General features: G+C 36.1%; 4 protein-coding genes, 1 long non-coding RNA gene and 1 pseudogene across 22 annotated transcripts; 2 read left to right on the top strand and 4 right to left on the bottom strand.

Moving 5' to 3' along the window:
* Positions 1–25: 25 nt before the first annotated feature.
* Positions 26–1,943, bottom strand: LOC104748963 (uncharacterized). The gene is made up of 3 exons (XR_002034687.2): positions 1,624–1,943; positions 795–857; positions 26–163 (listed from the first exon to the last, which is right to left on the bottom strand). It is a non-coding gene; the product is annotated as an uncharacterized LOC104748963 (long non-coding RNA).
* A 1,012-nt stretch (positions 1,944–2,955) lies between these two features.
* On the bottom strand, positions 2,956–4,819 carry LOC147948614 (uncharacterized; annotated as a pseudogene).
* Positions 4,820–7,784: 2,965 nt separating this feature from the next.
* On the bottom strand, positions 7,785–9,485 carry LOC109128383 (uncharacterized). The gene has a single exon (XM_019234596.2). The coding sequence runs from the start codon at positions 9,470–9,472 to the stop codon at positions 7,787–7,789; it is 1,686 nt and encodes a 561-aa protein (XP_019090141.2). The 5' UTR covers positions 9,473–9,485; the 3' UTR covers positions 7,785–7,786.
* Positions 9,486–9,639: 154 nt separating this feature from the next.
* Positions 9,640–11,910, top strand: LOC104718506 (E3 ubiquitin-protein ligase At4g11680). Its single transcript, XM_010436265.3, has 5 exons — positions 9,640–10,472; positions 10,852–10,974; positions 11,068–11,200; positions 11,349–11,489; positions 11,579–11,910. The coding sequence occupies exons 1-5, from the start codon at positions 9,859–9,861 to the stop codon at positions 11,741–11,743; spliced, it is 1,176 nt and encodes a 391-aa protein (XP_010434567.1). The 5' UTR covers positions 9,640–9,858; the 3' UTR covers positions 11,744–11,910.
* Positions 11,911–12,080: 170 nt separating this feature from the next.
* LOC104718523 (protein unc-13 homolog) lies at positions 12,081–21,028 on the top strand. Of its 18 annotated transcripts, none has more exons than XR_015579323.1 (26): positions 12,081–12,555; positions 12,773–12,837; positions 13,175–13,430; positions 13,552–13,618; positions 13,712–13,859; positions 14,070–14,237; positions 14,598–14,696; positions 14,808–15,017; positions 15,105–15,206; positions 15,644–15,874; positions 16,136–16,213; positions 16,628–16,714; positions 16,824–17,009; positions 17,097–17,252; positions 17,387–17,479; positions 17,821–17,892; positions 18,148–18,265; positions 18,597–18,769; positions 18,867–18,951; positions 19,055–19,189; positions 19,580–19,686; positions 19,765–19,842; positions 19,930–20,025; positions 20,125–20,258; positions 20,360–20,534; positions 20,715–21,028. XR_015579323.1 is itself a non-coding variant. In XM_087483085.1 (26 exons), exons 1-26 carry the CDS (start codon positions 12,384–12,386, stop codon positions 20,867–20,869), a joined length of 3,408 nt encoding a protein of 1,135 aa, XP_087339211.1. In that variant the 5' UTR covers positions 12,081–12,383; the 3' UTR covers positions 20,870–21,028. The 18 variants fall into 18 exon arrangements, 15 of the variants coding, with proteins under 15 accessions (XP_087339211.1, XP_087339217.1, XP_087339223.1 ...); XR_015579332.1 differs by having other exon boundaries at positions 13,541–13,618; XM_087483085.1 differs by having other exon boundaries at positions 20,163–20,258.
* On the bottom strand, positions 20,575–23,062 carry LOC104718514 (heat stress transcription factor B-2b). The gene is made up of 2 exons (XM_010436278.3): positions 21,909–23,062; positions 20,575–21,826 (listed from the first exon to the last, which is right to left on the bottom strand). The coding sequence occupies exons 1-2, from the start codon at positions 22,257–22,259 to the stop codon at positions 21,050–21,052; spliced, it is 1,128 nt and encodes a 375-aa protein (XP_010434580.2). The 5' UTR covers positions 22,260–23,062; the 3' UTR covers positions 20,575–21,049.
* Between the last annotated feature and the right edge of the window lie 433 nt (positions 23,063–23,495).

Here is a 23,495-nt window from a genome sequence, read left to right as displayed (position 1 = left end):
TATATTGCCCCTACGCCCAGAGAAAGGAAGAAGAAAAAAAAAATTAAAGGCAAATGAGTAATCCAAAGTGCCAAAAGGACGCGGACCCTATCAGTTTGGAGATAATTTCATTCGGATCTTACCTATCTTATATGTGTATCCAAACACTGTCCTTTTCCCAAACCTGTAAGCAAAGTGAGTATCCAAACGTTTATTTAGGGAGAAAAAATATTCTAATTAATCATATTATGTACCTACCAGAACAACTCTTAACGACATTTAAACTCCAAAAAATCTATTTTTACAAACCATACGGTTTTAGAAACTAACCATTCTTAAAATTGAAATATCAATAATCAATCATTAAATTAAAATTCCATAATCTCCTGAAACTTAATCCTTTCCAAAACTGACAGAAACTCTATCATCTCCATTATCTCCGAATCAAAACTTTTTAAAAATGGAACAATGAAATCCCTAAACATCCTCTATAATAATATCTCAAATCAAAATCATTTTGAAAACTAACAAAATACTACCATTTCGGAAAAACATAAACTGAAAATCTTTAATATAGATTATGTAGAATATTCGACTAATTGTAGATAACACAGAATAAGATTGTGTGATTTCTACCATTGCACCAAATCACCTCCATTACTACTATAAATAACAAAGTAGACGTCATACACAACCGAACCCATAAATATTTTTCATAAAGTCACCTTCTACCATTCTAAATAAGCTACACATCGTCCAAAACACCGATCCCAATAGAAAAAAAAAATCGAAAAATGGTTGCTGGATTCACATACCTTAACAAGTTGGCACATCAGGTCAAGAAACTCCACCCATGGAAGCAATATAGAATATAAAAACTACAAAGCATAGCAGAGATGAATTTGTAAGTCTAAAGTTTACAGTATCTGATTGAAGAACTCCATGAGAGTGAGGAAACTACAAAAGCCAAAGAAATCCAAAGGATTTACAAGATTAGGCAAAAGTAAGCTCATTCTAACCTGCTTAATGATATTATTATGGATTTTAATTTGACCTGTCAAATTATATTAATCAATGTTTTGCATTGCCAGGCACTCACATATGAACACACTATATCAAGATCAGTGAGAATTCTAACTCTTGAAATCCATTCATTTATAATTTTCAGAAAGGTGGATCTATGCATTCAACTTATTTGGTGTTGGACCATCCAACTAATATTATGTTATCATTATGAAACAATTATGTTCCGATTATTTCATCTTTTGAAAAAAATATTCATTTCAAAAACTTTAAAGTTGAACCTATGATAGAAACAAGTTTGTTACTCTTTAAACTACGTATATGTTTGGGTTTGCAAATACATCACATTTGGCATTTTAAGTAGTCTACCCAACCAGAGGGGATAAAAAAAAACTAGAATCAGATGTCTTATTTTCTCAAAATATGTTATTAAAGAACTAATAAAAAAAAACTTATGTGATCGGTAGATTTCTTGAAGAGCCAAGCTCTCCGTGACAAACATCACAGAAAATTTTAGTCAACAACAATTTATCCTAAAATTAAAGCTTTTGAATTTGTAAAACCCTAATTTGAGTCCCAAATATCCTATTAATCAATACTCCTGATTCAAACCCAACTAACCTGTTTGTATTGAGGGTAAGCGTATACAACATAAATCCGTTTAACATGTTGAGGATAGACTGCAACTCCAGTAATGGTCTCTACCGGCGCCGGAAAATAAGGTGAAGGAGTGGCGTATGGTTATGGAGCTTGGGTATGCGGAATAGTAGAGTGAGCTGTATATGTGAACTGATAAGATGACAAAGAACAAGCTGAAGACAACGGCGACATCGATCAAAGAAGAAATCGCTGAAACACGATCTAAGGTTTTTACTTTTCAGCTTACAAGAATCAAGCGTGAGAATCTGACTTTGTTTTTTTTTTTATTTTATTTTTTCTTTTAAAAATAAAAACATATATTGAAAAACTAGAGAAAAGTACTCTTTAAAATATATGGGCCGAGCCCATTACTTTCTTCACAAAATTCAACACATAAATTTTTTACGTTTAATGGTTCCTAAACAAGACTAGAATAAATGCCGAACATTGATGAATGAACAGATAAACCGGACTAATCCAAGAGATTTACGAAAATTTGATTTTTACTAATATAATTAATAATATACATCAAATCAATATATGGAATTATCTTGATATATCGGATAGGGACAGGAACGGGTAATTCGGATAAAAGTGTCCAAAATTTTATTATAATTAATGATATGCACCAAATCAAATTTAATAATTTGGGAGATACAAGACAAAAAAAAAATTAATGTGAGTAATTAAAAGAGACTATCCAAACTACCCTCGATAAGATACAGGAAAATTATGAGTAATGAGATGAGATCAGAAATTTCGGTTCGCTGGACTCTATTTTCACTAATTTGAGTAAAAATAATTTCAAAACGGGTAAAGATCAACTTAGATATATGGGGTCTAAATCTTTTACCATTTTTATTTTATTTGTTGGACTAAAATATAAAATTTATGTCGAATTTAAACTTGATTAACTTACCTGGATAAAATATTAGAGTAGAAAATTCATCATAGTAGATATATAAACACAATTCGAAAAGGTTTTTTCTTTAGCTTTCATTTAGGCTTCTTTATTTGTATTCCTGTTTTTTGTTTACAAATCAACAAAGACGGTAATTATAAAAATCAATATAGATCATAGAATGATTCGATTTAAACAAAAAACATGATTTAAAATTTTGGAAATATATACCAACCTGTACAAGAAGATCCATATTCGATTCAATCCTTTAAGAATCCAGACCGATACTATATACATACATAAAAGCAGTGGCGGAGCCAGAAAAGTTATTCATGGGTGTCATAACTCATAATATTTTTCTCAAAAAAATATAGATTATGATTAAAAAAAAAATGTTATTACAAAAGTTCATTCTAAAGATGAATCCTACGCTCACTCATACTTTGGAAACATTTAATCACTGTTTCGTTTGTCACAGTGTCAAGTACCTGTTTTTCAATAAAGCAAACTAGACAATCACTAAAAATGTATCACAAATACGATTACGTGAAGCTGTCTTCACAATGTTCATTGCAGAAAAACATCTTTCAACGGTTGTGGTAGCAACAGGTAGAATCAAGGCTAGCTTCAAAAGTCGATAAACCAAAGAATGAGAAATATGTTTTTTTGTCTCCACCATCACACGAGCTAGATCACCAAAACTTTTAAGATTAGAAAACCTTCATCTCTTTGCACATTATCAAGATAGATGTCAAGTTGATGATCAAGAGATACACGCTCCACAAAACTAAAGTCATCTGGATAAAGCTCAACCATTCTCATCAACATTGATTTATTAAATTGCCGAAAATAATCCACTGAACTTAAGGATGCAATGCAAACAAGTAGTTCTGAATTTACCTCGTCAAATCGATCATTGAACTCTTGAAGTTGCATATCTAAGACAGTGTAGAAACAATCTACCTTATAGTGATGCAAGTTGCTTATGTTGGTCTTTTTCCTTGGCCTTCTTGAATCAACAAACTCTTCGTCCATATTAAGCACTTCAGTATTGTTTTTCTCACCAAAAGAACATACTTTAGTAAGAAAATCATCCCATCCATCATCTCTAAGCTTCTGCAGTTGTCGCTTAGTAGATGCCACCAATGAAATAGCATTCAAGATATCTTGATCTCTTCTCTGTAAAGCCTTGGATAAGCTATCAGTGAGCCCCAAAATATGTAAGGTTAACTGGAGATAGAAAGCAAAATCAAAGGTATGAAAGTATTTGAGGAGGCCATATGCTTGTCTCCTTTTGGTTGTGTCTACGCCCTCATCCTGAATATATTCAAGAACCTCAATAATACAAGAAAACAAATCAACAAGCCGTAGTAAAGTCCTATAATGTGAACCCCAGCGAGTATTTGTAGGCCGTTGAAGTGAAAGCTCCTGATTTAACCCAGTTCCAGTCTTAATTTCACCATTACTAATTCCTTCTTCAATTTTTTTGCGATAGCTTTCCCGGAGCATGTCTTTTCTCTTGCAAGAAGCCCCAACCACATTCAATAAGAGAGAAACCATATCAAAAAAGTCTCCAACTTCAAAATGTTTTTTTGCTACCGCCACAACAACTAACTGCAATTGATGGGCAAAGCAATGAACATAATATGCTGAACTACTTTCTTTCAAAATCAGTGACCTCAATCCATTGAATTCTCCTTTCATGTTGCTAGCTCCATCGTAACCTTGTCCTTTCACCTTTTTCAAACTCAATCCATGTTTGGCAAACAAAGAATCAATAGCAATCTTCAGAGATAAAGAAGATGTCTCCTTCACATGACTAATGCCAACAAATCTTTCTTTTACTATTCCATACTTATCAACAAAGCGAAAAACCACAGCCATCTGCTCTTTGTCTGAAACATCAGCTGATTCATCTACCAATAACCCAAAAACATCGTTACCAATTTCTTGGATAACAGATTTAGTTACTTCTTCTGCAAAGCAGTGCACAATATCTTTTTGAACTGGAGGAGATGTCATCTGATTATTTTTAGGGGCATTCTTCAACACAACTTTTCTCACAGTCTCATTTTGGCCAGCAGTATATTTGAGAAGCTCCAAAAAATTACCTTTATTTGTTGAATCTTCTGTCTCGTCATGGCCACGAAAAGGTAATCCTTGATGTAACAAATGTCTAGAAACATCAATTGAAGCACTCAGCCGAACTCGATACTCATCTTTCATAACATCAGTTTGCTTCTGTAAAGCATGTTTGATAGACTGACCTTGTCTCATCAAGGCATCACATTTATTTTTGGCAATGCTGTGAAAACTAGTATGATCACCTACATGCTTAGTAAACCCATAGGTTTTATTCCACCCACAATAACCAATCAAAACAAAAGCATCACTCCCACCTTGTTTCTCAGCTTGATCTCTGAATAAATAACAACACAAGCAAAAAGCTTTTTCTTTTTCCACATTATACTCTAACCAATCACTTCCATATTGATCATACCATTGTGGATTAAAACGCCGTAATATACCTCCTACAATAATTTGTTTAAAATTATGATCACGAGGTTGATAAGGTCCTCTTATCAAATATCTACGTCGTACCTCCTCTCTTTGATTAGGATGATAACTTAGAATGCTTTTTCTTTTAGCTGGATCCCATGGCAAGTCATCCGAATCAATGTTGGGTGGTGGAGATTTTCTTTTCAAAAATCTATCAATTGTATTGCCTACAAAAAAATACATAACCGAACAAATTATCTATACATGTAACATGTTTGCGTAATTATTTGTACAAAAAAAATCTAACATACAAGTAATGAAATAAATCTTTGTTACGTTCCAACTAGGTAACAAACTAACAATAATAAATAAGAATTCATGATTCCATTCCCACTAAGATATCCAAGAGAAAAAGTAATCCCTTCTATTTTCACAAATCCAAAACCGTGTATAGTTTTTTAATTACTTAAACTAAACAAAAAAAAAAATCTTATACAAATGAATTAACTTACGATTCATAGTTTTCAATCTGCTTAAGCAAAGATGATGATGGAAATTGGAAGAGGAAGACTGGAAGAGTACGCACGATGATGATGGAAGAGAAAGAGTCCAAACTTTGGTTAAATTAGGTTTTTTTAATCAACTTATTATTATGTTTAGTCATACAAATATATTGGATTAAGATTTTATTAAAAGCTAAACCCACCAATTTGTCTAAAAGCCCAATGACCCATATGTTCACATTTATTTAAGGGTGTCAACAAAATTTCATAGGGATGTCAAACATGACTTAAACATATACTAATTAATTATTTTTATAAAAACTCATCTAAATTTTATAATTTCATGGACACCCCTCATTCTTCACTGCCTCCGCCACTGCATAAAAGAACAAGTAAATTAGAAATCTACACCGAATCTTGATAATTGAAACGGCGGATATAAAAATAAAAGATAGACCTATTACCTTACTTATCCATGGAAGTCGAAATCTTTTTTTTTACAAAAAGACAGATGATCAGATAAATCCGAACCATTTTGGGGGAATCCGATCTGGTTGCTTTTACTGGAATTCTGAACTCGAAATATCATTACCTCAGAGATTATCGGAGAAATCCGATCTATATTGTTCAATTCGTTTCTTTGACTCCATCAAACAACTCTCTCTATCATTTCGACGTTTTGTTTTTTGATGTCTCTTTGTTTTCGCGAAAAGAACATTGAGAAGAAGATAAGCGTGTTAATGGGCCAAATTCGGATCCAAATAAAAACCCATCGATACAATTACCAAAAACTAATACTCTTATAGTCCATTAAACTCTGGTGTTTGTTGAATTTATACATCTATACATCACATACAAATACATAATATTTTTTTTTTGTCCAAAACAATAGAGCTTATATTTTATTTTACAAATATTTTAATATACAATTTTATTCAATAAGGAAAAAAAATAAGGGTTTCCCGCACGTATGTGCGGGTCTTATCCTAGTAAACTATAATATCTCATACCAAACAACTAATCACTAGCTTATTTTTCCTTTTTTCTTACAAGGGTAAATTGTCTTTTTATTTATGACACAAAGATGAAAAGTGTCAGTTCTCATAAGAAAAATAAAAACTGGCATTTCTAACAATTTTTGTTTTAAAAATGACATTTCTGGCTAAATTCCCTATTTTTATTCGTTTCACTTTTGTAATTTTTTTTTTAAATGAATGAAACATATCTCATTTATTTTTAAAAAATAGAAACTGTTAAAATTAAGAAAACTCTATATTTTCGAAACTACATTTAATTAATATAGTTTTCTTCCTAAATGTTTTAAATATTTAGTACTGATATTTTTAAATTTGGACGATAAATATTTCTTATATGTAATATTTCTATAACATATTAATTATACATAAGTAGTTATTTGTATATTTTATTATATTTAGAAAATGGTTACGGTTTTACGGTTTAACTATGCGGTTGACTGACGGTTTTCATACGTTTACAATTAATAAATTTGGTAACTTTAACTAATATGGTTTTACGTTTACGGTTACGGTTTTTAACCGTTTAATATGGTTACGGTCCGATTACGGTTAAAAGCGGTCTGGTTACAGTCTGAAATACCGGTTTAATTTTGGTCATGCATACTTCTTATCATCAACAACTAGTAGTAAGTGATATATGTTTTTTTTTTTTTTTTTTTTTTTTTTGGCAGCTGAACAAATCAGAGGTTCAAGAAAATGATTGGATTCTTCTGTATTTGGAACTTGCGGTTGCCACGTCTTCCAGGAACCATATCTCACATGGTATGACCAGTTGAAGATTCTGGAAGAGGCAATGGAGATTACACGAAACCTGGAGCCCTTTAACATGGGACTTGACGCCTATGATGCAATTTTCTACATTAGGTACAATGACTTTTGCAAGGCTCGGGTAGGTGAGGATATCAATCGCGTTGCTATAGTCAGAAGAATAGTGGATGTGCACACGGACGTCTTCAGAATCGTCGGTCAAACTCTGAGCTCACAAATCATAAAACTATCAAACGCCACGGAAGCTAGCTCGTAGTCTGCTCAAGACTAGATCCATTTTGTGCAATTTGTATGGTGTTATTCTCCTTGAATACATTAACATTAGTCTACTAAGTTATTTGGTGCGTTTGTACTGTTAATTGGATTGGTTTTTTTAAGTGTTTTGTTCCTCTCTGCCACGTGAGAATAGCACAATATCAAAAGTCATGAAATCTCTTTCAAAAATCATTTTTGGCTTCAGAGATCAAATTACAGATTGAAGTAGATGGATCAATCCCTGAACCAATCATCTTCTCAACCAAATACTCAGCTTCTTTCGATTTTCTTTCTTTACAAAGAACTTCAATCAAATATCTATAGCTAGCAACATTTGGAGCCAACTCTTTCTCTTCCATCTCCTTGAACAACCTCAATGCTCTATAAGAACTACCTTCCTTGCAATACCCAAGAATCATTGTATTGTATATCACTTCATTTGGTTCTAACTTCTTCTCAACCATAGACTTAAAAAGCCTCGATGCTTCATTCATTTGACCTTTGATGCAAAACCCATGAATCAATACGCTATAGGTATGAACATCAGGGACTAATCCTAGTTCCTCCATTGATGATCGAAGCTGAATAGCTTTCTCCATGTTATCAGAACGAGCAAATGTGTCGATAAGAATTGTGTATGTTACTTTCGACGGCTTAATCCCTCTTTCTTCCATCTCCTTAACAATCTTAGCTGCTCCTGAAGTATCTCCTTTCTTACAGAACCCGGAAACTAGAATGTTATACGTGACCAGCGACAGAGACAGACCTCTTGACTTCAATTCTCTGCATAGACTCAACGCCTTCCCCAATTTTCCCACACCACAAAACCCATCAATCAAAGTGTTATAAGTAATCAGATTCGGGTTGATTCCATCACTCTTCATTTGATCCATAACCTTATCTGCCTCACTCGCCTTCATCTCTCTACATAACCCACCAATCAAAGTATTAAAAGTAACAATGTTACAAGAAACCCCTCTCTCACGCATTTCGTCGAACACTTTAAACGCATCTTTCGTTCTTCCATCTTTACAAAGCTGATTCATCACACAGTTATAAGTATAGAGATTGGGTAAAACTCCATCTCCCTGCATCTTCTCGTACATCTCAAACCCTTGTTTCTTAACCCCGTTTTTGAATAACCCATTAATCAAAACAGTGTAAGTACGCTCATTAGCCACTAATCCAAGTTTCCCCATTTCAAAAAACAAATCTTTCGCCTTGTCAATCTCACCTTTCTTGCAACACCCATCAATCAAAGTAGTGTAGATAACAACGTTTGGAGAAAACCCAAACTCTCTCAATTCAACTAAAAGATCAAAGCTTTTCTCAATCTCACCAGCTTCACAACAACCTTTAATCACAATCCCAAAACTATACACATCTAAATCAACTTTGCTTTTGCTCTCGTTGAAGAAACACCACCATCGATTAAAAGAAGACGACCCAACAACGAAAGTTAAGAGATTGTTGAAGCAATTCGATCTAGGAACAAAACCCTTATCGACCATCTCGTTGAAGTAAGAGATCGACGAGTTTAGGGATTGAGATTGAACATATGTATTGATGATTACTTCGTAGAGTCGAAACTTGGTTTTTGACGTTTCTGATTCAGTCAAATAGTGTAACAGAGAGGACGAAGTGAAGAACTGGGAGTGGATTTTTCCGGAGATGACTTGAAGAAGAAGTGATTGAGCGTGTGAGAATAAGTTCCCAGAGAGAAGGAGACGAACAAGGATTGAGATTGATTCGTGAGTGTGTTGCAATCCATGAAAACTCGGAGAGTTTAACAGAGAGAAAGATTTTAATGGAGGAACCTTGATTAGGTTCGCTAATAGAACGAGACTTTTCTGAGCTTTCTCCGCCATAGTTGATACGATTTAAACTGAAGCGTTTAAGATACATCATACAATTATAGATAGCAAAAGCAACAAAACTGACCCGAACCCAAAAAATCTCGAACCAAAATTGAACCGGAAATTAACCGGAAATTAAACCTTAATAACCAAAACATCAAACCCGAAGGAACCGGCTTGAGTAAACCAAAATCCCAGACATTGGATACGAAACATCTCACAACTTTTCCTCACGTTATCGTTTCATCTCTCTTATTACCTTTCTGCAAAAACCTGTACGTCCAAATTTTTTTTATCTCCAAACCTTTTTGGGGACAGATCATCGTAATTCGAAATCCCTTTTCGCATGGCATTAAGTCATTAACCGATCGAAATTGAGAAAACGAGAAAGCTTCACAATGTCAACGACGACGACGAACACCACAGAATCGGACTCATCATCTTCTCGCGTCGGCAGATCAAATTCCGACGGAATCATCGACACGACACCGTTTCTTCCTCCTACCACCGTATCAAGAACCATAAGCGTAGATGAAGAACCCAATCCGATTCACCGATCCGCTAGACGACAAGGTCTTAGAGAAGCAGCGAGGTTCCTACGTCACGCTGGTAGCCGGAGGATGATGCGTGAGCCGTCGATGCTCGTTAGAGAAACCGCGGCTGAGCAACTGGAAGAGAGGCAAAGCGATTGGGCGTATTCTAAGCCTGTGGTGTTTCTCGACATTTTGTGGAATCTAGCTTTTGTTGCGATCGGTGTCGCTGTTCTGATTCTTAGCCGTGACGAGAGGCCTAATGTGCCGTTGAGAGTTTGGGTTGTTGGTTATGGGTTTCAGTGTGGTTTACATATGGCTTGTGTTTGTGTTGAGTATAGGCGGAGGAGACGGCGGCGTGGGAGAGGTTTGCGTCACCGATCTTCGTCTTCTTCTTCGGAAGATGGTGGTCTTGGGTTTACGAATCCGTCGCAGCAGTATGTTTCGCTAGCTCAATTGGAGGATAGAAGAAGTACTACGAGGTATTGATTTTTTTGTTTAACAGTTTTGGATTAGCTTTGTGCTTTGTTTGATCTGGTATAATTTCGAATTGGGAGAAGCTGGAGATGAGATTTGTTCTCTGTATATATACATTTTGAATTTTTGAATTGTGGAATCTAAGTTTTTTTAGGTTAATGTTAGTTGATGCTGTATTGTACATGTGAATCCATGTAACTTTTCGTGTGACCTTTTTCATACTGATCATCAAGAACATGGTTGCAATTGATCTTTGTTTGCAGTGTCTTAGAGATATTTTATGCTATTTTGATGCTTCTTTATTATTTGTCTGAGTTTCATATCTCTGAAATTTTCGTTTTGTTCTGCATGGTTCGTGGTGATCTACAACGTTGATGGTCTCAGTAATCCTGCAAAGCATCTGGAATCAGCCAACACAATGTTCTCATTCTTCTGGTGGATAATTGGATTCTACTGGGTATCTGCAGGAGGCCAAACACTATCTGCTGACTCTCCTCAGCTATATTGGTATGCTTCTTATTTTAGAGTCTCTTTGAAGTTGTATCCTTGTGTTGTGGGAGTTATTTAAACAGCTTGTACTTTGGTGTTTTTCACTTGCAGGCTTTGTATCATCTTTCTCGGTTTCGATGTGTTCTTTGTTGTGTTCTGTGTTGCGCTGGCTTGTGTTATCGGACTTGCTGTTTGCTGCTGTCTTCCATGTATAATTGCAATTCTTTATGCTGTTGCTGACCAGGTAAGCTCTCTTCTACTAGACTACTTCTATTCCCATAGCAAATTGTTAAAATTTAGAACCTATTCTTTCATCTACATAGAATTAGTAAATCCGACTTCAACTCCTGATCTGCATTTATAATCTTGTGATGCAAATTTGTGCAAAACAGGAGGGAGCATCAAAGAACGACATAGAGCAAATGCCAAAATTCAGATTTAGAAAGAGTAGCAACGATGAAAAGCTATCAGGAATAATGACAGAATGTGGAACGGATTCACCTATTGAACACTCTCTTTCTCCAGAAGACGCGGTAAATTCCCATTTCCACATTCTTATGCAGTCGTACATTTTTAAAGTGTGTAGATTGATAACGCATAGCTGCTTCTTATGATTTTGAAGGAATGCTGCATTTGTCTATGTGAATATGAAGATGGAGTCGAGCTAAGAGAACTCCCTTGCAACCATCACTTTCATTGCACTTGCATCGATAAATGGCTTCATATAAACTCACGTTGTCCACTCTGCAAGTTTAACATCTTGAAGAACGCAAACGAAGAAGTCTAGTAAAATATTTTTGTGGTTCTAGGATCAACCCGAACCATCCCAGATCAGAAAGTTGCAGATATATGTAAACTCTGGTTCCGTGTTTTAGTGTTGTGTTCAGATAATCTATCTTCTCCTGTGATTTTTAGTACAGTGCCTTGTGGAAATGAGAATTAATCCTTGCATTATTGCACTGTACCTAACAGAGCTTTGTGTTTCTCCTCGTTTATTAAATCAAAGTAAAAAAATATATGAAAAAATAAAAAAACTAGAAACCGATCGGTGTGGTCACACAGATTAAACGTCGTCGTTAGTTCTGTAGTATTAAATTATGTTGTCGTTACAATTTGAGTCTTTCAGAAATTAAAGACTTACCAAAAAAAACAAAAGAAAAGTCAGATTGTCAGAATATGAAAAGAATCATGGTAAGTAAGGTTATTTTGGTATTTTAATCGATCACTCCCCGTGCTTTTTCCGCGCTTCCCCCAAAAACCCAGAGCTCCCCCACCCTTCTTCCATCCATGGAGAGGGGACAACAAAAAAGTACAAGCTGAAGGAAAGCCCTCTCTGCAGCTCCTCTTCCTCTTCGAATTGAAGATTTTACGGTTTAGGTCAGACGCGATTTCTTTTCCCGTTTCCTGACTCGAACCGGGAGGCGAAGATGGATTCTCTGTTGCAGCGTTACCGGAACGATCGCCGCAAGCTCCTGGAGTTTCTTATGTCTTCGGGTTTGGTAACGGAGCTTCGTTCCCCTTCTGGTTCTTCCGCTTCTTCTCTTTCCCCTGATTTGGATTCTCTCAGCGCCGATTATGTCTTGGATTGCGTGAAATCCGGTGAGTTTTTACGCTCAGAAAAATAATAATCTCTCCTTAGTTAGTATCTGTCTCTGAGTTGCACAAGGGTTTGATGGAGTTCTTAGATTTTTTTTTTTCCCCCGATTGTTTTAGTCCGATTTGTTAATTTTTGTGGAGGAAAAAGAGTTCTAACGCAGTTAGGGTATAAGAAGACTTTGTGGTCTTAACTATTACTATTGTTGAAACACGAACGCAGGTGGTGTAGTTGATGTATCCAAGGGCACGAAGAAATACAATTTTGAGTCCTCATACCCTGTAACAGTAAGGATCCGTGTTTGTTGGTGTCTTTAAATGCATGATTGAGCTAAGAAAGTTTTGCATTTTAAATTGGCATCTGTGTATGATAATTTAAGTGATGCAATGTTAACGTTTCTTGATTGTTTTATTGCTTTGTCGATGGTAAGTTTAGTTTTAGTAAATACTTCAAGTTGTATGATGTACAAGAAAATGTATTATGGGTGTGAAGTAGAGCTGTGACTATTGGAAGTTAGATTGAGTTCATGTGGCGTAAGCTGGTGATGTAAAACACTAACTAATGTTTTTGTTGATAATAACCCCTGAAGATGATTAGTTTTTGATGATTTGAATGAATTTGCAGATACATTCCGAGTCTAGAGATTCCTTTTTTCTTGTATCAAGTCCAGATATAGCAGGATCTCCTCCTCGCCGTATGCCTCCTCCTCCAGTTAACATGGAAAAATCCAGTAACATTGGCCCAGACATGTCATGCCACATTGATTCTTCTAATACTCCTTCGTCTAGAGACAGTTATATATTTAAAGAGGAAACACCTGACATCAAACCTTTAAAACCTATCAAAATCATTCCTCTTGGCTTGCCACCCTTGAGAACAGGTATTAATTAAGTTAGGGAAATTTCTTTTGAATTTTTATGTCCTTGTGTCTTTGTGAATCTTGATTATTTTGGTTAATTATCTTTCGAGTGAACTGATACATGATGTTAGGGATTTTGAAGGGTTATCGGATGATGATTTACGTGAAGCAGCATATGAATTAATGATTGCTTCTATGTTGCTTTCAAGGTATTCACTCTCTTTTCTCCTTCATACATGTCTATTCTGTGTTGGCTTTGATACAGCCTTGCTACTGACATTCTTACGTGTTTATACAAACAGTGTTGAGGCGTATCCTACTCAGAGAAGAAAGATAGAAAAAAGTTCAAGACTATTGTCAAGTTTGAAAAGAAAGGATAAACCACATTTACAGCCTCGGATCTCAAATACACACTCAGAGGTCATCAACATGATCCGTGTCCAGATGCAGGCAAGCTTCAACATCATTAGTCTTGGTTTACCCTAAGAAACCTATCTAACATAAAAGGAGAAGAGAGAGGTCTCCTGGTTATACTATTAGCTAGCATTTTGTTTAAACCAAAACAATTAGCAGTTATTTCAAGTTAACTTAATTTGCATCACTTGTGTTGAATCTTTCTGTGCAGCATATATTCAATTCCTGACTGTTTCTGCTTTATAGATTTCATCAAAGATGGATACATGCATACGGAGAAATCTGGTACAGTTGGCTACATTAAGGACAGGTGAACAAATTGATCTTCCACAGTTAGCATTGGGGCTTTTGGTTGGAATATTCAAATCAGATTTTCCTAATGAAAAACTCTACATGAAGTGGAAGACTAGACAGGTGATAATGAACTACAGTACTTTTTTTTCTTGTCGTCCTTAAGCAACTCTTTGAACAATTTCTTGGATTTCATGGTTTAATGTAGACTAAAATAGTATCGCATAAGTTTGGATGAGAAAATGATAGGAAGAGGCATATATTTGGTACCACAGCTTAAGTTAAAACGTAACCTACTATAATACACACATGCAGCTTTCGTGATTTCGGTTTGGCTTGCAAAATTTGTTTACTTCTGCAGCATCCTGCTGCCCCGAGGACATTTACTTAAACACGTAGATATGTATATTCAAAATATGTAAAAGGCAACACAAATATTCTCGGCTTTATTGTTACAAAGTGCCTCTTTCCATGTCAATGTAGGCTAACCTACTAGAAGAAGTCCTCTGTTTCTCACCTAGTCTGGAGAAAAATGAACGAGCAACTATGAGAAAATGCCTTGCAACAATTAGAGACTCAAAGGTACGGACTATATATGTGATCTGGATGTTTCGTAGCAGCAAGTTCTCAACTAGTGATATGACTTAACAGACTTCTCTTTCTTGAATCTAAAACTATTTTTGGCTGGAACAGGAATGGGATGTTGTAGTGTCTGCTTCACTACGTATTGAGGTTCTATCGTCTATAAGGCAGGTGGCTTCAAAGTTGTCATCACTACCAGGACGATGTGGTATTGAAGAAGAAACTTATTACTGGACTGCTATCTACCATTTGAACATTAGACTCTATGAGAGATTATTATTTGGTGTATTTGATACTCTTGATGAGGGTCAAGTCATAGAGGTAGGTTTTCTTAGCCCTTGTTATTCTTCTTATCATTTGTGTCATGCATAATTTGTCCCTGACAGCATATATATATTACTGTATTAGGATGCCTCATCAATGCTTTTCCATATGAAATCAATTTGGTCGACATTGGGCATAACTGAGAATTTACATAATGCAATATATGGATGGGTTCTTTTTCAACAGGTACGTCTTTCTCAGAAATATGCTTTATCTAACTGATCACTATGCGCACAAAGCTGGCATGTTAGAGCTCTTATGTACCATTAAGTACAAATAACATATCACCAATAAAGTCGGTCTGTTTCGGGTTTAAATTCGAAGGTATAATACTCAAGCACATTCGCGTGCACACACACATCACACATGTGTATTATGTATAGAATCAATATAACAATCTTGTTTAGGGAAGCTAAAATTGAGGAAACCTAAACTTACAGTTGGATAAACCAGAACTTAAGCTCTACCGCCTTGCTGCTATTACTAGTTTTGATACAATACCAGGTTGAGTTTTCTGATATGTTGTTTGATCCTCACTGCACCGATGCATGTATGTTTGCATATATAATTTATCACAGACAAGAGTTTAAGGTAGCCATCACATGTGCTCCTTTCCTGGGAAGTTTGTGTGCACAGGTGAACCATCTCTTCTAGGGAGCGCAATTCAGGAGTTGCATAAAGTTACTTACGCTGAAAGTGGCAACCCGAAGGAAAATCTTTATTTAAGTCATCTAGTATGTTCAAGGCAAACCAGTGGAACTGACATACACTTAGGTCTCATGAAGGCTATTTTCACTTCAGTTAGTGCTTGGTGTGATGATAAACTTCAGGACTACCATCTACACTTTGGTAAGGTCAGTTCTCGATCTATGATAACGACCTTATAATTTACATAAATTTGCATATTCTTTTCAATTTTTCTGGCCAAAATTATTCCTTTGTTTTTTCCTCGTAGTGAAGATAATTGGATTTTCCTACTTCCTAAACTGCTCAAGCAAAATACTTTTTTCATCTCTGTTCAAAATTTATATTCTCGAATCTTTTTTTGCAACTCCATCAGGACATAATAAGCATCGTATCTTTAATTAATTTTTTGGTCGTCTATGTCTCCCCAGAAACCTCGTGATTTTGGAATGCTTGTCAGCTTGGCATCAACTGTTGGACTTCCTCCATCGGACAGTACCAGAACCGAGGTTGGCGTTTCTGATCATCCCTATACTGTTATTTTCCATTTGACAACAAACTTTTCTTTTGCCTTTCCTATTTTAATCTATATTTTGTATATGTGTTGACTTATGAATTAATATTCAGTTAGAGTTAACATTTTTGACAAACGCTGCATGCCAAAATTCTCCTTGAGTCCCATACTAGCAGATTCAAACTAGCTCTTTCATATTGATGTTGACATTTGCGTAACTATAATGTTCAATTCTGCAGTACAACTATTTTCTGGCATGTTTCGTTTTATGTATAAAGTGTTTGGCTGTTATAAGAAAAGTTATTAGTTGGATATAAAGAAAGGAACTGCATATATGTTATCTAGTGTGGGCTTGTAATGTGGAATACTTGGGTGATTGTCGTTGATAGATATCGTTTTTCTCTTGCAGCTTATCAAGCTAGATACCTTGAGTGATGATGTTAGTGATAAGATACAATCCTATGTTCAGAACTCTATCAAAGGTGCATGTGCGAGGGTGAGTTTGTCTTTAATTACTTGTATAGCTATACTGTATAAGGCACTTCTTTTATCGCTCTGTCATGTGATGTAATGATATACTTAAATCCTATTTTTAATCCTCCTAGGCGGCACATTTTGCTTACGTGAAATCTCATGGTGAGCGTGCACATGCTCTAGCTCTACTTGCAAATGAACTGAGCGTCATCGCAAAAGCAGAGATCAATGAGTTTGTCCCACTTTTCTCCAAATGGTTACCCGAATGTATGATGATCTCGGCCATGCTGCTACATCGGTTTTTTGGAGAAAGACTGGTTTGTCCCTAACCATTTTCAATGCATAAGACGAAAAGTTAGTCGATGGTATCTATATTTACGATTGATCTTGTTTTACTGGAGCAGACGCCTTTTCTCGAAGGAGTTTCATCCCTCTCTGGTGATGTTAGAAAAGTAGTCCCTGCTGCTCATATGTTACAGGAAGAGTTAACTCAACTGTATAACTGCCATAGCAGATCCAAGTTGCGCAAACCTTACCTCCACAAACTGAAGAATTATGAGGTCATTGAATAGATAGTTTTATATGGATTGGATTTCAGAACAAAATCATATTACTGCTCAATTTTATGGTTTACTAACTCAGTTTAACATGTCAAATAACTCGTACAAGAGACTATCCATTTGTCTATGTGCAGATAGAAAAGGTTATCAGACCAGTAATGCTGGACTGGCTTATCTCTCAACATGATCATATCTTACAATGGACTAGGCGAGCTTTTGAAATTGAGGTTATATATTCTTGGCGAAAAAGATTTTACATGTTGATTGCTGTTGACAGTAGATAGACATTAAATTTGGGCCATAAGGGGATCTTATTTTGATGGATCACTATAAATTTCATCTGGTCAGTATTGAGGAAAAAAAATTTGAAAAACAAAAGTTGCAACATACATAGTTTTAGGTCATAATATAGACTGACTAAAGAAGGATCCGTGAAGTCAGAAAGATATAACATATACAGACCTCCCTTCACTTTTCATTAACAAACAAAACCAAAGTATGATTCAGGAAACTTTATTGTCCAACAAATGGAAAAAGAATTTTAATCTTAAGGTTTTTCCATGAGCAGGAGTGGGAGCCTCTATCAGTTCAGCAAAGACATGCTGCATCAATCGTTGAAATATTCAGGATCATTGAAGAGGTATACGTATCTACATACTTTCTTGATATCATGATTCTGAATACTCTGCAAACTGTAGGAGCTTAACAGCATTAGACAAACAAAGCGAGTTCAGTATGCTAAAACATGTTTCTTTGCTTTAGGTTACCTCTAGATTTACTTGTTGGCTTTGTTTAAGTTCTTGCTTTATTTCTAGTATGATTCTTCCATCTTTACTTATTAGTGTTGCACACAATTTATTTGCCGTCTTACTATCTCATTTCACTTACTCTGCAGACTGTCTCTCAGCTGTTTGGTTTACATCTACCTGTTGATATTACACATCTCCAAGCTCTTCTCTCATTAATTTACCATAGCTTGGATACATATCTTCAGAGAATTTTCGATCAACTAGGTACTGACCAACTCTACATCTTTTTAACAATTTTTACTGAGTCGTGTTTTTGCTTTACATGAAATATGCTATGTAAAATTATTTTCTCTTATGCCAATACCCGGAGACACATTCTTTTATGTGTCTGGTAAATAATATACATCATACAGGTTTTATTGTTGTGTTTCTTTGTATGGGACTTTCATATCATTAACATTTTAGTATATGTATAATCTCTTGTTTAAATCCAAAGGTGAAATGAAACATTTTGAATACTTGTTTTAAATTAAGCTGACTTTTCAGAAGCATACTGCCATACTGTGATATATTAACCATAAGCCTTTATCTGCAGTTGACAAGAAATTTCTGTATCCGTCAGCACCCCCTTTAACTCGATTCACAGACAATGTAATGCCAGTAATGAAGAGGAAGTCTCTTGAGTTTAGTGAGCCAGATAATAAAATAGTTAAGATACTAGATGAACTGACAATACCGAAACTCTGCATAATATTGAATACACTGTGTGTAAGTGTGTTCTTCCAAGCTAAACTTTTATATATTCTTGTGAAAACTGACTTACTTCATTTTTCTTATTCATTTTCATTCTGTGTCCATGGATCAGTATATTCAGAAACAAATCAGTGCAACAGAAGATGGCATAAGGAAATCCTTGACACTTGTTGGAGCCTCTCTTGACAAGAGTTCAAGTACGCTCATGCACTTGGGTTTATACGCTTTTCTCTTTATTTTTGGTGGTTGTCTAGTATTTAAATGTGCATTGGTGGATTCATTTGCGTGACTTTGTTTCAGAAATCGAGACTACTGAAGCTGAAGTGGAGAATTCATTGACGCATAGTGAAGCTGTTGATGAACTCTTTGCTACCACCTATGACAGCCTCAGGGACACCAATGCCAATTGCATAACCAAAACCCGTGACCTAATTGGTAAGCGAATACTCTCAGCTCTTTAAATTTGAGATAAGCTGAAAAATCTGTCCAAACTTAACTATTTTCGACAACCTCAAGCGTCATAATTTGAATTTTCTGATTGCGTAATCTTCTCATCTACAAACAAGATGGATTAGCATCTTTGTACATAATATGCATTAGCAAGGTTTCTTTCGTTATTGAGACTCTTGAATAAGCGTACATATTATTCATGTTTCAGTTCGTTTTGCAAACGCACGTATTCCTCTTTTATAAGCTGACCCCTCATGGGTGAGTATGAAACTTTGAATGTTGGATGGATATTGTTACTTTTAAGAGTTTTATGTTACCGAGGACGAAGAACTTGGTTTAGATCTGTTTTCTGTATTTATTGTTGCTCTTTGTCAGGGGCAAGAGCGATATTCTGGGATCTGAGAGACATGTTCCTAGTACAGTTGTACAATGGCACAGTCGAAGACGCCCGCTTGGAAAGAATACTCCCTCACGTTGATTCTGTAAACAAAATCATCTCTTTCCCTAGTTCAGCCCTTTCTACTAAAGCATGAACTTACACTAAGAAATGCAATGCACAGGTCCTTGATAATGTGTGCGGTTTGAGTTATGAGGACTCACGGGATATGGTTGTTTTAAGCATTTGCCGATCCGCGTTGGTAACACTTTGTTTACTTTTGCATATTTAAACAAATTAACTTCAGCCTATTTTATCCTCACCGAAATTATATGCTTCTCTCACATAGGAAGCTTTTGTTCGAGTACTGCTTGATGGAGGGCCAACCCGTGCATTTTCGGATTCAGACATTACCTTGATGGAAGAAGATCTCAGTATTTTGAAAGTAAGTAATATATATACTTATTTTGAAATTCCGTACTATTATGCTGGAATTAGATTATCCCACTCAAAGCTTTCGAGCTATCATCTTGGTATACTCCAGGCCTCGAGTTGTGTACTAACCTCTGGGCATCCTCGTAGGAGTTCTTCATTGCTGATGGAGAGGGTCTTCCTCGTTCATTAGTTGAGCAAGAAGCAAAACAGGCGAAAGAGATCCTCGACTTGTACTCTCTGGAGGTAACTATATTTGCTCACTTGCGAGTTGCAAAGTTAGTTTCCTTCCATAGAAAATCTGAGATACTAACGTTTTTTGGGTTAATGTCTGTTTTATGTGGCAGAGCGATATGCTAATTCAGATGCTAATGACTGCGAGCGAGCTCATCAACATGGGAGTGAGTTCAGAGCAGCGGCGCCTGGAGGATGCACAAACTATCGTTAGAGTTCTATGCCACAAGAAAGACCGTAATGCCTCCAAGTTCCTAAAGCGTCAGTACGAGCTCCCTATGTCATCAGGTAAAAACAACATACACACCACTAGAGGACTTGAACTATCTTTTAATAAGAAATAGAAATTCCATTTGGATTATTACAAGTCAGAGACCTACAATTGTTTTGAACTAAAAAAAACGTAATGGTTCTGTATCAACATTACCATAACTCTAAAAGAACGATTGATTCTGCTATTTGTTGCAGAATATGAAGATGTTACATCAAATCTGCCTGCTTTATCTGAAATCGTGAGAAGCACATCCACCCGCTGGAGCACAACAAGCCAGAATAGTTTCAGTTCCATCAAGAAGAAGATTCAGGAGGCAACATCTGAAATTAGGAACAACTCAGGATGGTAGAATCTGTGTGTTTAGGTACCTTTGTACCCCCAACTTAATGAACCTCTCTTCTCAGAGCCATTGTTTTTATGACGGAACATCGTCCCATTTTCCTCTCGGGGCAGCTTAATCGTTTACCTTTTCAATGGGATCAGTTAATTTCCTGCAAATACAACAAAACCTGTGACCTGAAAAGCGTATTCATTTTCCGAGTTCAAGCCACGGTCCATTATGGTTACTAGAGTTATTCTCCTCCATGGGCTCTGGCTTAACATCAGAACTTTCTTCTCCCTCTCGGGTAACCGCTTCTTGTCTATCGTCATCCTCCTCCTCTGCAGCACCCAACTCTTCCTCTCTTCTAGCTCGCTTAAACCCAATGGAAACCCCAAACAACCTCGGAGTCAAATCATCATCAAGCTTCAGATCACTCCCTGCATCTATTCTAGAAGCCATGGCAATGGCTTCTTCACTCATCCCTTGTTTCTCCGGTAAAAGATCCAATGGTTTCCCTGGTAACAAATTCGCACAATCTGCTTGACCCGGTGTGAAATTTGCCATCAATGTATAGATATTCGCATACAAGCCTTTCAGCTTTGTCAACTCTTGACTCAACTGCATATTCTCTTTCCTCAACCGCTCGTTCTCCTCAACCAGCTCTGGTGCAGTAGTACAGCTTGTCGTCCTCTGCAGACCAACACCAACCACTCCTGTAGCAGCAGCTGCAGCCGCAGGCGAAGAATTAGACGATATCACCTGCTCTTCTCCAGAGTTTGACGGAGAAACAGCGTGAGCTACAACAGGCACCGCCGCAACTGTAACAGCTGAAGCTGCAACTGCCGCTGCGGCAGCTGCAGCAGCGGCAGCCATAGCAGGCTGTGAGATTTTCCGCCGTTGAATATCCCGGAGCAAAATCTTCTCACCTCTCCTAAAACAGTCATTAGAAAACTCCCAACGATCCGGTACTACTTTTCGAAATCCCTAAAACCAAATATCAATACCAAATAAGAATCACTACTACAAAAGGTCGAGATTTTGATTCATACTTAGAAGTGAGACTCACGTAAGTATTGAGCTGACGAACAAAACTTGAGAAATTATTGTGTTTGAAGTATTTGGGAAGAAGATCTCTTGCGAATTCAGCTGGTCGCCACACAATGAAACTGGTTCCATCATCGTTCCACGAAATCAATTCGTCGTAAACCGGATCATCAACAAGCTGATACGTTTTCGTCAAAAACGGAGTCGGGATTGACCTCTGCGAATCTCCACCGCCTCCACCACCAGCGCCACCACTACCACCACCGCCGGCACCACATCCACTACTTCCACCACTATTCCCAGCGCTACAACCAGCTCCACCGCCGCCAACACCGGCTACAGTCGGAGTTTCTCCGGTTTGTTCCCCCGGCATGAGTTTATAGATCCCCAAACACACACCTCAACTTTTTTCAATCCCAATACCCAAAAATTAAGATTCAGATTGGAGAAAATGATGAAAAAGAGCTAAAATCAAATCCAAAAACACACCAAAAGAAATGTTGTGTAAGCTTGATGAAACTTGGAATCATAAGATCCAAAATACATGAAACTATAGACGGAGGAGAGAAAAGGAGACGTCTATCACAAAACCCATTAGACCCAAATCCAAAAAAATAAAGTTCTCTCTATTGACGCAATCTTTTTTCTCCACCAACCAACAAATGAGATTGTCACAATCCAGACAGAACCCGTGATTAACACACACACACGATGATCACGAAGCTAGAGAGAGAGAGAAAGATTGTGGAGTTCTAGAATGTTCTGGGAGAAACGTATTGATAAGAAAGAGAGAGGAGAGAGATGAGGAGAGAGACAGATCGGAAGTTCCAGAAGACAACAACAACAAAAGAAGAAAGAAAAAAAAAAAAAAAAGATGGAAGGAAGGAGAAAAGGGTAGAATTGGAATTTTAAAATTTTGGGACCACGAAGAAGGAAAGAGTATAGGAATGTGCGAGAAAGAGCGTATGTGGCTTTCCTTTACTTTTTCCAGAAGTTTCTTCTTTCTTCTTCTTCTTCTTTTATTTTTATTTTTTAATATATATATAGATGAGAAACGCTGATATGTTTGTTTTTGATAACATTTTTGTAGTTAATGTGAGTGGAATAAAGTGCAATGTAGACTCGAATTAATTACTTGTCTGTGTTGACTCTTTTTTAAATGTTATGTTACATTAATAACAATTCCAATTTCGAGATTCGTTTATCCAATTTATTTTGTAGACTTGACTAATTTGTGTAAAGTGAGTATCTAGCATGTATTATTAGTGGTGCGTGAGAATTATACAGAAAATTTTAATTTTAATGTTAGTACAGTAGTGTATCAATTATCATTATCCGGATTCAGATACATATTTTCTTGAGAATAAAACAAAAGAAAATTCCATAAAACTCTTAAATAGTCAAAACTCAAAAGTATGAATTGTATATTTTACATTTGGTAAGATCGTGCGTAAACAAAATAATACATGGATATAAAAATTATAGGTAAATTTATTAAGTTTTTCACTATTTTTTGTTTTAAACCAAAATTTTACTTTTACACTTTCATTTTTTTTCCTCTACACTTTTATTTTGTAATACAATTTAACTATATATCTAATTATAAAAA

The sequence above is a fragment of the Camelina sativa genome, chromosome 2 (assembly GCF_030686135.1).
Source record: "Camelina sativa cultivar CO46 ecotype springtype chromosome 2, ASM3068613v1".
Lineage (NCBI taxonomy): Eukaryota > Viridiplantae > Streptophyta > Magnoliopsida > Brassicales > Brassicaceae > Camelina > Camelina sativa.
Note: the sequence above shows the minus strand (reverse complement) of the source record. Positions and strands in the feature narration are given on the sequence as shown.

Coding starts and splice junctions, on each gene's coding strand:
- LOC109128383 (XM_019234596.2), bottom strand. CDS start 9,472: ATGGCGGAGAAAGCTCAGAAAAGTCTCGTTCTATTAGCGAACCTAATC.
- LOC104718506 (XM_010436265.3), top strand. CDS start 9,859: ATGTCAACGACGACGACGAACACCACAGAATCGGACTCATCATCTTCT. Junction 10,975..11,067: donor GACTCTCCTCAGCTATATTG/GTATGCTTCTTA, acceptor TTTCACTTGCAG/GCTTTGTATCATCTTTCTCG. Junction 11,490..11,578: donor CTCTTTCTCCAGAAGACGCG/GTAAATTCCCAT, acceptor ATGATTTTGAAG/GAATGCTGCATTTGTCTATG.
- LOC104718523 (XM_087483085.1), top strand. CDS start 12,384: ATGGATTCTCTGTTGCAGCGTTACCGGAACGATCGCCGCAAGCTCCTG. Junction 13,431..13,551: donor CTTGCCACCCTTGAGAACAG/GTATTAATTAAG, acceptor GGGATTTTGAAG/GGTTATCGGATGATGATTTA. Junction 13,860..14,069: donor TGATCCGTGTCCAGATGCAG/GCAAGCTTCAAC, acceptor TCTGCTTTATAG/ATTTCATCAAAGATGGATAC.
- LOC104718514 (XM_010436278.3), bottom strand. CDS start 22,259: ATGCCGGGGGAACAAACCGGAGAAACTCCGACTGTAGCCGGTGTTGGC. Junction 21,827..21,908: donor TTCGTCAGCTCAATACTTAC/GTGAGTCTCACT, acceptor ATTTGGTTTTAG/GGATTTCGAAAAGTAGTACC.